Source organism: Leptodactylus fuscus, chromosome 5 (assembly GCF_031893055.1).
Source record: "Leptodactylus fuscus isolate aLepFus1 chromosome 5, aLepFus1.hap2, whole genome shotgun sequence".
Lineage (NCBI taxonomy): Eukaryota > Metazoa > Chordata > Amphibia > Anura > Leptodactylidae > Leptodactylus > Leptodactylus fuscus.
The window spans coordinates 189,226,896-189,243,988 of NC_134269.1; the positions used below are offsets into that span (position 1 = coordinate 189,226,896).

At 42.0% G+C, this 17,093-nt stretch overlaps 1 protein-coding gene across 4 annotated transcripts in view; it reads right to left on the reverse strand.

The window, feature by feature from the left end:
• The window catches only part of GRIA1 (glutamate ionotropic receptor AMPA type subunit 1), a 249,225-nt gene that overhangs the window by 66,115 nt on the left and 166,017 nt on the right, over positions 1 to 17,093 (reverse strand). For all 4 annotated transcript variants that reach the window (XM_075274854.1, XM_075274853.1, XM_075274851.1 and 1 more), the window contains exons 7-8: positions 11,496 to 11,663; positions 11,185 to 11,289 (exon numbers count right to left, since the gene is read on the reverse strand). In XM_075274854.1, the coding sequence (XP_075130955.1) occupies positions 11,185 to 11,289; positions 11,496 to 11,663 (273 nt within the window). The remainder of the gene's footprint in view (positions 1 to 11,184; positions 11,290 to 11,495; positions 11,664 to 17,093) is intronic.

Here is a 17,093-nt window from a genome sequence, read left to right on the forward strand (position 1 = left end):
TTCTTTGAATTCCCAGTCAGACAATGGCACTATATACCAGTAGCAAAAATTGTGGGTGCACGTAACCCCAATATATTCTTTGAATTCCCAGTCAGACAATGGCACTATATACCAGTAGCAAAAATTGTGGGTGCACGTAACCCCAATATATTCTTTGAATTCCCAGTCAGACAATGGCACTATATACCAGTAGCAAAAATAGTGGGTGTATATAGCCCCAATTCTATTGCTAGGGGACTTGCAGGGTATTTCTGAGGTGAAGGTGGGGGGGCACACCGTTGGAACGGGGATTTGGGGTGTATATATGGGGTATACGGGAATACACTGTCAGTGTGTTCCATTCAGGATCCTGGGAAAGCTGGGTTGCGGCGATTGAGCCCGTCAGTGCCACGTTACACTGACAAGCTTCTCCCTGGAATTGAAGTTATATGTAAGCCCAATATATTCTTTGAATTCCCAGTGAGACAATGGAACTATATACAAGTAGCAAAAATTGTGGGTGCACGTAACCCCAATATATTCTTTGAATTCCCAGTCAGACAATGGCACTATATACCAGTAGCAAAAATAGTGGGTGTATATAGCCCCAATTCTATTGCTAGGGGACTTGCAGGGTATTTCTGAGGTGAAGGTGGGGGGGCACACCGTTGGAACGGGGATTTGGGGTGTATATATGGGGTATACGGGAATACACTGTCAGTGTGTTCCATTCAGGATCCTGGGAAAGCTGGGTTGCGGCGATTGAGCCCGTCAGTGCCACGTTACACTGACAAGCTTCTCCCTGGAATTGAAGTTATATGTAAGCCCAATATATTCTTTGAATTCCCAGTGAGACAATGGCACTGTATGGCAGTAGCAAAAATAGTGGGTGTATATAGCCCCAATTCTATTGCTAGGGGACTTGCAGGGTATTTCTGAGGTGAAGGTGGGGGGGCACACCGTTGGAACGGGGATTTGGGGTGTATATATGGGGTATACGGGAATACACTGTCAGTGTGTTCCATTCAGGATCCTGGGAAAGCTGGGTTGCGGCGATTGAGCCCGTCAGTGCCACGTTACACTGACAAGCTTCTCCCTGGAATTGAAGTTATATGTAAGCCCAATATATTCTTTGAATTCCCAGTGAGACAATGGAACTATATACAAGTAGCAAAAATTGTGGGTGCACGTAACCCCAATATATTCTTTGAATTCCCAGTCAGACAATGGCACTATATACCAGTAGCAAAAATAGTGGGTGTATATAGCCCCAATTCTATTGCTAGGGGACTTGCAGGGTATTTCTGAGGTGAAGGTGGGGGGGCACACCGTTGGAACGGGGATTTGGGGTGTATATATGGGGTATACGGGAATACACTGTCAGTGTGTTCCATTCAGGATCCTGGGAAAGCTGGGTTGCGGCGATTGAGCCCGTCAGTGCCACGTTACACTGACAAGCTTCTCCCTGGAATTGAAGTTATATGTAAGCCCAATATATTCTTTGAATTCCCAGTGAGACAATGGCACTGTATGGCAGTAGCAAAAATAGTGGGTGTATATAGCCCCAATTCTATTGCTAGGGGACTTGCAGGGTATTTCTGGGGTGAAGGTGGGGGGGGCACACCGTTGGAACGGGTATCGGGGGTATATATCGGGTATACGGGAATACACTGTCAGTGTATTCCATTCAGGATCCGCGGAAAGCTGGGTTGCGGCGATTGAGCCCGTCAGTGCCACGTTACACTGACAAGCTTCTCCCTGGAATTTAGCTCTTATAAGAGCTGTTGGTTGTCTTCTCCTTCCTATCCTAGTCTGTCCCTGCCTACCCAGAATCTAAGCCCTAGCTAACTGGACGGAAACCTCCGTCCCCGGTGAATTGCAAGCTCAGAATGACGCGAACCTGGGCGGCGCTGTTCTTTTAAATTAGAGGTCACATGTTTTCGGCAGCCAATGGGTTTTGCCTACTTTTTTCAACGTCACCAGTGTCGTAGTTCCTGTCCCACCTACCCTGCGCTGTTATTGGAGCAAAAAAGGCGCCAGGGAAGGTGGGAGGGGAATCGAGTAATGGCGCACTTTACCACGCGGTGTTCGATTCGATTCGAACATGCCGAACAGCCTAATATCCGATCGAACATGAGTTCGATAGAACACTGTTCGCTCATCTCTAATTATCATAAATGGCTCTGTTATATTGTCTTGGACCATTAAACTAAACTTTCAGATAACTTTAGCTTTTCTGGTGGTATTTGTGTCAATAATAAACTTTGTAATATACTTTATTAACAAATTTTGGCTCCTTTCAGTGAAATCCTGCACTTTTCACTCTTTTGCTTGCTTCTCTCTTGAGAGCTATCCTCTACTTCTTACTGTGAATGGAGTACGAGCTGTGTGAAGTGAAGAGAAAAATGAGGGCTGGGGGGGGGGGGTCTCTTCAATTGGCTATATCTCAGGCATTATACAACATAGAAACTTGCTCTTGGTGGCATATGAAAGAGTAACACAGTCAGGTTTAGGATATTTATATGCGGCTACATATACATAACATATCCCAATCCATTATATCCATTGTATTTTCAATCAGTGATTCATACAAGTCCTTAGAATCTTTCATATGGCACCAAAATCAAGTTTCTATGATTTATAATATCTGAGATGTAGCCAATTGAAATGAAAATCCCACTTCCTCAATTGCTCTTCACTCAACAAAGCCCCTTACTCTATACACAATGAGAAGCAGGGACAACTCTCAATAGAGAAGCAAGGGAAAGAGGGAAATAATACAAGATTTCACAGAAAGGAGACAAAAATTTGTTAATAAAGTATATTACAAAATTTATTTCTGACATAAAAGCTGCCAGAAAATGAAACATTGTAAAATATGACTTTTTTGCCTTAAGTTTGAAATTTCCACAGCAGGTAAAGTGAAGTGTAAAAAGGAAAAAAAAAACCTTGAGATTGATGTCATTGGGTAATAAATCAGTGTTTCCCAGTTGGTTTGGCACCGTGTAGTGACAGTATATTGAGTGTGGGCGTCTTTTACAAGAGGATTTAAAAACTGTCAGTCAGTGGCAGCAGCTCCGGCTGTCAGAGGCCATTAACAAGAGTGAGAAGTCATATTTCCGAATAATCTTGTCGACACCCCACGCTACTTAAAATGTTACTGGGATTTAATAGGACTTCAGTCTATCACGTTTTATTTCAACTGGATCTTATTTTGGTTGATTTGATAATATCCCTTGGTTTTGTTACCAGTCTCATAGTACGATTAGACGTGATTTAGAGGTCTAGGGAAGAAGGGTCTTTGATGTGATGTACGGGGGTGATTTTGCTTTTTTTTTTTAATTTTTTTTTTTAAATGTAGATTGTGAGCCCCACATAGAGCTCACAATTTACATTTTTCCCTATCAGTATGTCTTTGGAATATGGGTTGGAAATCCATGCAAACACGGGGAGAACATACAAACTCCTTGCAGATGGTTTTATGCCCTTGGCGGGATTTGAACACCAGGACTCCAGCGCTGCAAGGCTGCAGTGCTAACCACTGAGCCACCGTGTGGCCCCGATTTTGCTTTTTTGTTTTCCAAACAAGTGGGTATGCTTTGGGCAGCTTGGGGGGTTTCAGGTACTGCAATGGGGGCAAAGAACGCTGCATCCTAAGCCAAAAAAGTCACTAAGCTAAAGGCGCCCATTGATTTAAGAGCAAAGTCGTCTGCACCTACTGTTTTTTGTGGGACTGGCAGGTTATCTTTTGTATATGAGGCTGTGCCAATTTTCTCCCAATTGATATCAGGGAAAAGAATGATCAGCCATGTTACATTTCAAGAGGCATAACTGCAACCTCCTGGGTCCCAATGTAATATCTGTATTGGGGCCTACCGACCTTGTGTTATTCACAATAGTGGTATACTTTATGGGACAAATAGACCTTTGGGGTCCCCTTGGGGTCTAGGGCTTGGTAGCGACTGCCGCGTCTACACTCCCTATAGCACACCCAATCCTTATTATGTATGGGGGTCCGTTACTAAACAGAATTCTATGCCACTTCCTTAATAGTGTACATTCATGGCACCATTTACACCAGAAAATTGGGGTAAATCATGATACATTTGCTGAGGCTAATGACTCCATCTCCACCATGTCCACTATCTCCCCCTTTGAACAAAAATTCTCACAAATTTTGCAACTTGTACGGCAGTTTTTTGGCACGCAGTCTAAGATAAATCAGCCCCATAATGTTCATGTGGTCAAACCGAGTGTGCATAAAGATAGCAGGGTTGTGTTGGTTACATCTGGGCAACAGCAACTGAATGTATATGACCACCAGGCCATAGCACTAACTACGTGCAATAGAAAATGGTACTGATGGCCTGAATGGTCCATATTCTACATCCTGCCATATGGCCACACCATGAGGGACAAACTTCTAGATAGGAATCCCTCCATAAAATGGAAATCTGGTTATAAATCCCTTTAAGAGCAAATGGAGGTAACGTACAGTATAAATCCAGATGTATACTATTCTTGTAGAAAAGAATCATAGCTTGACCATTTCTTTGGTCCTTATGCTATCACTAGCATCTGCCCGCGACTTCGTCTGCGGGTTGGTGTTGGCGCTTGACCGCTTATATTTAGCCAATTGCTGTTGTGGATGATCCGCCTGCTCCTGCGTCTTGGCTCTGCTACATGGAAGCATATGCGCAGAATACTCAGTTGTATGTACATCTCTGCATATGGAGAGTGTACTCAGCTGTGCTACAGCACTGCCTAAGCTCTGCTAAATCTGGCCATTTGGATTATTGGGGTTTTCTTATGTCAGTGTCTGAGCAGCTTCTGTGGTGGAAACGGTTGAATGGATGTTGCAGAAATTTGCCACAGTCCGATCAGCCTGCTCCCGCGTCTCGTTGCATATGCATAGGATACCCAGCTGTATGTACATGTTTGCATATGGAGAGCCTATAGAGGTGTGCTACAGTACTGCCTAAACTCTTCTACATCGGGCAATTGTGATTACAGGGGTTTTGTTATGTGACTGTCTGAGCAGCTTCTGTGTTACAAAGGGCTGAATGGATGTTGCTGAAATGTGCCAAAGTTCTCCCCCCCCCAACAGAGGCAGAATAACACATTCCCTGTCGTACTCACTAAAACTCTACACCCGATATACTCCTCTTGCCCAAACACAGCCTGCATGTTCGGTAGTCTCCTGATCTTCCAGGAGACTCCATTTTCTTCAGCTTTCACACTGTCCAGCTTCATCCTATATAGCTCCGCCCACAAAATAGCATGTGGCTCCGCCCACTGCCTAGCATGATCCTATCCTAGAATGGCTCAAGGACCTGTGATGATGTCAGTGACTTTAGTGTTGTGTGTACCTAAATTCCTTCACTGCGGTCGTGCAGTGACATCATTTACCGGGATAAAAAGTAGCCTATGTTTTATTTATAATATTAGTAGGATGCTTGCTTGGCACATGTTGAAATATTATACAACATGCAATCAACCTGAGCTGATATTCTACAACAACATTTCCTCCATGGTGTGTCCCTGCATTTCATATATATTATGCAGGACCACTATTCTGGCAGACATAGGCAAGAAAATACAACATTGTCTTGTCAGGCAAGCAGACAGCGAGTTGTTAAGACCTCTATCTTTTGCTTCAAGTCATATAGAGTAAAAAATGCATGACTGGTGACAAGATCGAGGATAAAGACCAGAATCAGGTCCTAATCGCTGATGTCTTGGGATTCTGCTTCCCTAAGGGTGTCACAGGCCTTGAGGGTGCAGAGGAACAAGATTTTCCATAGTTTATAATTACAGCACATACAATCCAGAATAAACTCTTCACCTTGCATAAAGACTATATATATAATCCCATATTAATAGGGAAGAGGTAGCCAAAACAGAAGACCCTACACGACCAATAGCGCCAATTCCCTGCGTGATCCCTGAGCGTGAAGATTGTACTTCTGACTATGAGAGCTGATCACTAGGGGTCCGTGCACATAACCTGACATATTTGCCAGGAGAGGTTAGCTAAAGTTTCCACAGGCCTCCGTTCACAAGACAAAGGACATAAGAGTGTACAGTACAGTGTACAGTACGCATGTTAACACTATAGGACAACCCTGCATTTTCCTACAGAGAAAGTCACCTTAAAAAACCATATATTGTGTGGTATACTTTGTTTTTTTTTTTATAGTAGAACCCTATGGGTGGTGGATGCCACTGTATGGCATCTGTAACAAGTAGATGGACAACACCAACAAATGACACAATTGTAATGTATACAGAGTCTCAATGACAAGGCCCTTCTTCTTAGGCCTTGTATATCTTACATTGATGCCTTCATTTAGACGTACAAACTCAGCACCCATGGAAGTGTACTTGTAGCTTGTGTCAGATGACCTTATACCTTACCATATACATTATTTTTAATGATCTTCTATGGGTGACCAGAGTCAGACTCCAGAAAATCTGTCTACTGGAGAAGAGGAGGAAAGGAAATAAAGCTTTATTATATACGACAGCCATTTTAGTGACTAGCTGTCCATGTAATTCATGGATGGACTTGGTCTGTTCTGAACATTTTGATAGGGGTTGTCTTTATAAGAGGGCCGTCTTCTAAATTCCCAAAAATACAGGTTTAATGGGGTTGTCTCAACACAAACAAACCCATTAATATGAGATTGTCTATCAGAGCAAGACAGCATTGTTGCGTAGTGGTTGTCTAACCTACAGTAGGGAAACCCTTCTTTATGTTTGAGATATATTTCTCTTTGTTGAGATTGTACAATCCCTTTAACTAGTAAGAGTAAGATTTATAAAACTGGACAGAGAAGGGCAGGGAATACCTATAAGGGCTCGTTCACATCTGCGCCCAGGTGTCCGTTATGCAGGTTTCCGTTTCCTGCATAAAACAGAGCAGCAGACGGAAACCTGCAGGAGTCTCTCTCACCCATTCATTTGAATGGGTGAGAAAGATGTCCGGCCGTGAGCGGCGGTGAGCGTTTTATGCTCTCCGCCGTGAAATCAAGTTTTTTAATCCGGACACAGAGTCGGACATGCCGACTCACGGCTCACGGCCGGATCCGGTCTGTGCTTTCCGTCTTCTGGCATGCAGAAGACGGAAAGCACAGAACGGAGACCAGAACGCAGGTGTGAACCTAGCGTAACTTGCACTAGACACTTGTGAGTTTTAGCTGATATCTGCGCCAGTCCATGGCTGGCATAGATCTCGATTCAGGTGAATCTCAGATCTTCCTTGAATTCTAAGACCCTCAGATCTCCAGAGGTGTGCCAGAATTATTAAGAGGCCTCTTGATGATTCTGGAGAATTTCATGCCATCTTAGGGATTGAGTAACACTGGTGTTAATAAATTCTCTCCAATGTCATGATGTGCTAACAAAAGCTTTGAGAGGATGCAACTCACTGCACAACCACTGGGGGGCCACATATACACAAATATGGCAAATACAGTACATCTCCAAACAGAGTATCACAAAATCATGTACTTTATTTTTCATGGGTGGTCATACTTAGAAAAGAGTGCACTTAGCGAGATTTGTTTCGTGAATATTCTCGAGGTTTTTCTGCCTGTTTTGAAGCAGAAGTGCTATTATTATACAGTATTCTCTTCAGACCCCAGATTGTAATAAGAAGAAGTCCAGATGGTGTGGAAACATAATAAACACTTTTACCCACATCTCCGGGGCTCCCTCACTGTATTTGATGGCCCCTGGGGCCCTCTTTTGGCCTTTCCCGGACTATTGGGCAATGTCATGGGCCTGGGGGACCTCTGAGGCCTGTGATAAGGAGTATACCAATGTCATGACGCTTTATAGCAAGTATAATGACGCCATGTGACATCACATGGGAACACTGGATCCTGTGATGAAGCCCAGGAGTGGTGAGGTAAGTTTTCATGTTTCTGCCCCTCCACTTATACTGTGAGGTCAAAGAGACTCCAGACTATAATAATATTTAGTGGTTGTCAAACCCCAAAGGCTTCAGTTTGGGATGAGTCTGACCTTTTGGAAAATTGGGGATGAATCTGGTTTATTTTGAACAGGGACCCTCATGTCTTGGCATCTTGCACAACTTATATCTAGACATGTTGAGCCAAGATGAAAGGACATGTAGAACTCTATATATTTGCAGGGCCAGTGTCCTATGATGTGTTGTCATGCCATATCCCTAATCTGCGGCCCAAGCTTGATACAGAGAACCATTAAAAGTTCTAAGTCATCACTATTCAATAAACCTATCATAAAATAATCCTAAATTATTACAATACATAAGATGCAGGATTGCTATAGGACACCAGGACTGGGCAACTGCTTGAGTATTAGCACCTTAGTGCTGTGGCTGGAAGTGAAGGCACCAGAACAGATGACTGTAATACAGTGTGAAAGCCTTATTGTGTAAGCAGCTTCCAATCACTTTTTGTTAGCCTTTGCTATAAGGAGACGCTGACTCTCGACCCTCCGAGCCGTCCACTTTCAGCGTCACTGAGCAATGTCACGGAGAACAAAGTGCAGGTGACATAAAGCGCAGAGCCTGTAGTGTTCAAAGATGTAGACCTTAGGGAACACAACCACGACTTACAAGTCTATGGGAAATTGGCCTTTTGAACTATTCCTTGACGCAGAGTATATACTGTCTAATGTGCTAGTTACTGGCAAATTCTGTTTGATGCTGCATGTACTGTAGGTGTAGCAGGGCTGAATTTGGTATTATACTGTTACTTTTGTGTATTGAGGTTCCCTTTGGGAAATATATAATGCATTATAGTATCACAATGAACTGATAAATTCAGGGAAGGAGGACACCATCTCCATCGCTCCATGTAGATAAAGACTGAGTGTTACTACAGCCAGACGTCCCTTTATAAAATTAGAAAAAAAAACCCCTAGAGCAATACTGTGAGAAAAATTTATATATTTGTCCATATTAGCTGTGAATGTGGCCAAAAACGCACCTCGACTTGACACATTTTTTAGCGCATGATGGAGCATCTCAGAAGACTGTCGTGAGTTGTTCTAAAAATCTAAGTCAGTTCCTGACTGGCATAGATTTCAGTTTAGACACACCTTCATGTGTCAGGGCTCCTAGGAACCTATCTATAAAACATAGTGTAGAACACTGTCAGGGATCATAGGAACCTATCTCTATAACATAGTGTAGAACACTGTCAGGGATCATAGGAACCTATCTTTAAAACATAGTGTAGAACACTGTCAGAGCTCTTAGGAAACTATCTATAAAACATAATGAAGAACACTGTCATGGCTCCTAGGAACCGATGTATAAAACATAGTGTAGAACACTGTCAGGGCTCAATTTCTTTTGGGCTTCTATGCAACATCCAGAGCTCTTTCTTTGCAATCTTCAGTGACGCCATGCATTCAATGTGCCCATGTAACTGCTAGTGGCCCAATCACAGGCGGTGACCCTGGGTGCATGGCATCATCAGGAGAGCGCCGATGCCGTGAGGAGGCCCAAAAGAAGTAACGGAATGTGAGTATCAATGTATTTTTTCAATTTTCTTCATCTCCCCAGCCTGAGTTGTATATCCATTTGTTTTGCTCAGTACAAGTTGGTCTGTCCATCTCTTGTAGTCAGTGTCATTAAATAGTTAATAGTCAATTACAATTTGATAACGTACCCCCTCCCCCATTGTTTGACTATATGCCATATGTATAGTGGCATAAAAAGGTAAAAAGTCACAAATATTTCTGCAAAATAGAATTTACCCCCAAATTATGACATTTTACACCAGAAAATTGCAGGAGGGGAATAATGAATTCCCCCCATTGTCTCACAAAATACCCCGCAGGTTGGTGACCTTGCCCTCTGCTTCATGTTTCCTTTAAACACAGCAGTCAAAGGAGCAAAGACAGCTCCAAGAGTTTGCCGTTTCCCCTCTTTGGACTTCCCCACTCATTAAATCACGCTTCTGATTTCCTCTAATGAACAACTTGCATTACTCTCATTAAAATGTTAATTAACTCCGAGTGGATAATTTGTGGAATTTCTAATTGGAGATAAAGACTGTACAGGGTTTCTTCTTTATGCAGAAGCCTTCCTTGTAAGATCTGTGGAGCCCAGGTACTATGGAATAACTGCTGAACAGCTATCTGTCCCATCCCCCATACACATGCACACTTGGCCTGGTCAACTTGCATGTATTCTAGATGTGGAGATGGGAGTATGCCGATTCTGGACACCTCTATTGGCAGCTTATCTCCACTGTGAATGAACATTCAGGCAAGTTGAGATTCCCATCTCCAAAAATAATGGCCAAGACAGGACTAACTGACTGCATGTTCTGACCCCCCAAGGCTGGAATTATGGATACAAGCGATCTGTGCTACCCTATGCCATTTCTGTAGCTACAGAAACAACGTGAACAGTTTGAAGATTAGGGAATCTCCAACATTCAGCCTCTCGAAGTCAGCACCACGGAGAGCTCCGCATCAGCAAGCTATAGTATGTGTAATGGCCATGAGTATATGATAGTACAGTACAAGCTCACTCCAGTTATAATACTGTACATCATACACGGTATATTTCTCTACTAGTTGTATTATTTATAATATCCTTACTTAACCCCTTAAGTACCTAACACATTTTCACCATATCCCCCAATTTTATCCATTGCACATATTGTTGGGAGCAACTTTTTCTTTTCCATAATTTGAGACCTTGTTTCTATCGAGGTGAATTTTAGAGTTTCCCATGAACATAACCAATATCTAAATTTGTAGACATTTGAAAGTTTAATATTTTTGCAAATATAAATAATTAAAATATTGTAGAATTTTAGAATATTTTGTCTTAATCAGTTGCCAATGAATACGACCATGAATGCAAGAACGGTGTATGGGACTTGTCGGAAACCCAGTCATGATTTCCTTATTGTGGCCGGGTTATCTTAATACATGTAGTGTCCCATGATAAGGAAATCATGGGTGGGTTTCTGACCATACAAAGTTCCTGTATTCCTGGTCCCATGTATTCATTGGTAGCCAATCGAGACTGTTACCACTAAGCTGGATAGAGAAAATCTAAAAAAAATAAATAAAATGATTTATGTTATTTAAATGGTGAAATATATATTATTACTATTATATTATATATAGTACTAATGCCTTCATGCAGTATTACTAACCATGAATGACTAATCCCACATTTTATAGTCTTACCTGTCGGATGCCTTTATGTTTTAACTCCAATACGTGCAATGTGTAGTTTGTCCGTCTTCCCTTTTCATTAAACTGAACATTTCCCGACAGTCCTTCAAGTCGAACCTTATGGTAAGATATAAAAAATTCTTAAGTGCTCTACAATGGTGTCATATAGGAAAGTGAGGATGTAACATACTTTATAAACTACCATCCCAAAAACAGTTTTTATACAATTGTCCATATGTGACTACTTTCTCCTAGTGTGTAGGTTAGTGTGTATTGCCCCTTATATTGATACTGTACTGCCATGTAATGTACCCGCGACATACCTGTTGTAAAGCTCTCTGTATGTCTATTCCTTGCCCCCATGGAACGGCAGGGTTGGCCAAGCAGTCTCCAGCATTACCACGTCGTGAAATGTCTATCCTTTGTTTCCTGAGATTCTGGAAGGCTTCATACATAACACGAACTCCATCGTATGTCAACGCCGAGGTGTACTATACCAAAAAAAGAGAAATAACCACCATCTATTACACTGCAAATGCAAAAAGTGGTACGCTTCAACGGACATATCACTAGGAAGAACACAATTTTAGCACAGGCAAGTAATGAATGTAACAAAAGTGATCTGAAATCTAATAAAAGGGTTTTGCAGTAGAAAATTGTGGTGTCATATTTGATGGCTAAGCAGAATAAGTGACCAGTCACATAATATCGGACATGCCCTCTTAGCTGGTGTATGTATATTTCAATTTCTGGCGCATGGACAGGCTGAGAATTGCCAAATTTATGACGAGGTTTGTGCCTATTAATAAGTTTGGTGCTTTTAAGACCAATGTAATTTAGTTTAAAGGGGACCTTTCATGTCTATGGGCACCTATATATAGTGCTAGAAGCCGACAATGCGCTGAATGCAGCAAACTGTTGGCCTTCTCGCTAAGTGCCCCAGTGCAAGAGATATTGGTGCCCTTACCGATATCTCTTCACTGTCAGAAGGGCGTTCCTGACAGTCTAGCTGGGCTGCGAAGACCAACCCTCCTAACAGTACTGTCCATAGCTCTGTACTGTCAGAGGTGGCATTCCTTACTGCCCAACGATGACGCTGAGTGGTGTGGAACGCTCCCCCAGTACTAGTCTATGGATGAGTACTGTGAGGAGGAGGGAAGGCGTTCTTCATCGCTCAGCGTCATCGCTGGGTGGTAAGAAACACCCCCTCTGACAGTACAGCACTATGGACAGTATTGTCAGGAGGGACGAACCTCACAGCCCAGTAGACTGTCAGGAACGACCTTCTGATGGTGAGCAGGAGATCAGGCTCCTATATCTCTTGCACCGGGGCACATAACAAGAAAGCTGTCGGCTTTCTAGCGGTATATGAAACCAAAGGTGCGTGATGTCATGAAATGTCCTCTTTAAAGGTTTTTTCAAGACCATTTTTAGGGATGGTCATCAGTGCGAGATGAACATACAACTCCAGAGAATCTCATATCCTTCTATGTTCACATGTCATACAGGACCACCCACAAGGAACGCAGTTGATAAATGCATTGAACCGCCCCCTGGACTTTAAGCATGGAAAGAGCAGGGGTTTCAATGAATATAATGTAGAGTATACTGAATCTTTTCCTACAGAACTATATATATAATCTACTCAGTTTTTCTGCGCTACAACATATGACCGCAGTTTTAGGACAGGTTCCCTTTAAATCTGCAAAATCCTTGAGAAAGCAAAGTTGGACACTGTTGGCTGCTAAACTTATCTAAGTGGACAAACTTCCTCTCTTTGATATTGAAATGAGTGAGGGAATGGGAGCCATTAACCTCTATACTTAAAAGACCAATGTCAAATGACAAGGTTCAACGTGCTTAAGATGTTAAGTAAGAGAAGTCTGTGCAGATGACGTGATTCCCATAAAGTTAGCTTCACTAGAGGTTAGATACATGAAATATAAAAGGGGTGGTTGGGTGAGGTGGGGCCATGTACTCATGAAAAGAACTTAGTGATTCTTTCCTCTTTGGGCAATTCCCCAAACTTTACAATTTCTCTTTTAATTGGTTCCACAGTAGCTGCAAGGGGTGCCCCAGTGGTATATATACTCTTATCTGCAGGTCTATGCTATACATTGCTTCTTACCACTAGTCTTAAAGGGATTGTCCAGGATAAAATGATAATTTGATACTAAACTAAAAACCCTCCCCTGCCTGACCTAACTAACTTACTTTATCAATAATGTATATTTGCCCAGATTGCCAGGGCGGTCATTTAACCAGCCCAGGCACATTTTCTGATTGCCCGGTGACAATCCATTTTGCCCTTTTCCAGAAACGTAACATCCCCAATACTACCCCCACTGCCACCCCTACTCCAACATATTTAGCTGCCTTCTTGTCTTGATCTTCTGTGCACAAATTGCCACTTCCTTCACTTCTGTCGGTGCCTGCTGATGACTCTATTGGGCACGTGCTGACAGACAAGAATAGGAGAAGAATAGAAGGATCTCCAGTGCCCAGAAGATCTGGACAGGATGACAGGTAAGTATGATGGGTTGGGGGGGTGGAGGGCTGAGTTAGTTAGGTAGAGCTAGTAGTCCACAGGCTAGCTAGGGAAACAGGGAGAGGGTGTGAGAGAGGGAGAGGGGAAGAGCACTACATCATGGTAGTTGTAGGATAGTAGAGCAGGAAACTACCCATGTAAACAAATGTAGAGGATATCAGGAGTTCCCAGAGAACCCCAGCTAAAGATATTTGGGTGCACTTATTAACCCATTAATAACATTAACTGACTTCTTCAGTTTTTTTGTGAGGCTAGAGGGCCTCAAAATATATCATAATATATTCTACCTTCAAGGGGTATTCCTATAAACATAACCATACTTACATTTGTAGACAGTTAAGTGTTAAAACATTTTTGCAAATATAGATAATGAAATTTTTTGCAAATTTTTAAAGATTTTAATGTTGTCTTTATCTCTTGCCAATGGATATGGCCATCAATACAGGAAATGTTCTGCCTGACAAATTCAGCATCAATTTCCTCTCTATGTACTAGACCTTCGGCGGTATTATATACTGCTAGAAAGCTGACGATGCACTGAATTCAGCAGATATGTGCCCCGCTTGCAGAATTTTTGGTGCCGTTAGTTTTAACACCAATATCCCTGCGCTGTTAGTGGGGTCGGCCTTATAGCTCAACGTCATCATGGTGTGTTAGCTATAATTCTGGTGAATTCTTAGAAGGGTTTGAGCCCCCTCAGGCTCCAGGGCGCCATAACTATTGCTACCTCTGTACCCCCTATAGCTACGACGCCTCTGCTTAAGAAGCTATTGCTATAGGAACTTGCGTTGTAAATGTCCTATAATGGCTGCAGACCTTGCTGCTTTGGCATCCCACCACAATATATTTTCTTCTTGATTAACATAGATCAGCATCTGTTTGTCTATCATATATATTTTTTTATATTTTATATTGCAATTTCAATGCCAGATATGAGCAGTCGGATGCCAACACTTAAGACTAGTGGACCAGGGCAGATGTTACAGAACGCACCATTAATCTTCCTCGCTCCGCATGGTGTTAATAGAGTATTCTGGCTTAGATTTATAGCTTGGATTCCCAAGATCAAGTAGAGTTCAGACAGGCCGTGTTCCATCGTACTCTTTTATTTCCCCACAAACTAAAATTTATTTCCTAAAATTTTACTTCACTTTCATTGGCACAGTCAAGGCAAACTATGCAATATGTAAGCATACAAACTATAGAGACAGACGGCTTCTAAGTGGTCTGTGGAAAGAGGGGGCCAAGACCTGGTTAGTTCAATCCCCTTTAATAATAAATTGGCCCATGTGTTGTAGACAGGATGTAGATAGGGCCTATCTGTTAATGTGGCATAACTTGGCACCATAATGGCCCAATTTTTTTTTGCTATCTGTTCTTACCATACATTTCCCTATGTGACTTCAAGAGGTTGCACTATGTAACTCCTACGTAGGAGGCCTGGAGATACAGCATTTGGCTATCTCCATCTCTACAACTGAAGACAATATAAGTCTATCCAGTGGAAGAACATGTGAGGGGCTTCCATGATATTGGTGGACAATCCTGCTACCTAAATAGCAAAATGATAGGGTCAATTTAGACCCCACTTCAAACTGGGCATTTTCATGGTTTTCTTGAAATTTTGGGAGTGTTTTTGGAGTTCTTCGGGGGCGAGGCTTAACTACCAAATTTGGCTTTCGAAATATGATGTTGGGCATGGTCAAGCACCTTAGTTTGTTCTAGAAGGGTTACACAGAACAACCAGGAGGCTTCATAGCAACACATGGAATTTGGAGACATTCCACTGGGATATGCAAGACTTGTGACTAAGTTGGTATTTTTCTCTTTGTGCTGTTTCTGTCATACGACTACTTTTTTTCCCCGGTTTCAATACTATCTTTCTTTTCTTAACAGAAAAACAGAATGCTCGATACAAATATGAACAGAGCCGTATCAGAACCTCTTCGCTCTTATACCGTTCTCTAAGGGTACTACATGGTGCTTTTCTCGATATTAACTTCTGCTTTAATTAAACTGTATGGAAATGACTCTCTGTTTCCTAAAGCTATAAGATTTGCTTAGATAAGCCGAAATGACAGGTATATCCAATGAGTCATCAGACCCAGCATGGGGGCGGAAGGAATTAGAAGCAGTAACATTACTAAATGCGGGATATTGGGAGAAAAATCTCTCCCCCACATGTTGCCAAGCATGATAATAATAATAATCTTTACTATATTTCTATCATGACGGCTTCAAAGAGGGCAAACCCAGCTGATGCGATGCTTAATAATAGCTATTCATTATCCACCTCAGCGGCGTATAAATACATGATCATACACCTTTCCCAAAGACGTTTTCAAAAAATATGGCAAAAAAGAGAAAGGTGAGGGTAGGACAAGACCTGGGCATGTCTGTTTCCTTGTCCTATGAAATCTTGATCCAAGGACCTTAGTGATCTAAGACAGACTGTTCAGTGTTTGACTGCCCTCAATGTTTGACTGTGCACACATAGATAGAGTCTGGGAGGTCCCCTCTTTTTTTGGGACAATCCAGGAGAGTTGCTTTAAAGATGGATACAATTGATCATTGTGCAACATTGTGCAAAACTTGATAATTTTGGTTGCAAATGATAGCAATTGACTAAAAATTCATCTCCTGAGAACTCGTCCCCTCATTTATCAAGACTGTCAATAAGACTGTCCATTACTATGCTTTTATTTTTCAAGATAAATCCAAAGGATGAAAACTGAGCCTTGGTGGTTGCTAAGGGCAACAAAGTCTTATTGTTATAGAGTTTTGATATCCAGTATGAGGCCCTTTGTGTTTCAATGATTTGAGCTAATCCTAATCCCAACCCAGACCCCAACTGTAACCCTAATAAATAAAAACAATACTTAATAGGGGCTCGACCTCTTCATAAATTTACTGCAATGTTCTGCTGTCTGTTGTCCAAAAATGGCAAATCTATGATTCTACTTTTATGCAAATTTATCTATGCCATTTCTTGGATAAATTACATTACATAAGAGCTTTGTAAGGCTGCCTCCTGTTATTAAGCCTCACCTATTTATTAAAAATGCACAATTTTTGTACAAATGATGTGCAAATGAGGTTTATGAAAAACCTTGCAACTTTTTATGCAGAATAGTAAGCTAGTAAGAAAATTTCCAATGGTGAATTTAAACATAACCTGAATGCTGTCTTTCCCATCTCCCCATACATATGCACACTGGCCGTGCCCGATGGTAAATATGTGCTAAACTGGGAAAGGGGAGAAGGCACCTCTTGAAATCCAATGGCCCAATCCTCATCTCCACTGACATCTGCCATAGGCGTAAGCTGGATCAGAAGGCCCCCATAAAAGCTAGAAGGTTGACCGAACTGGTCA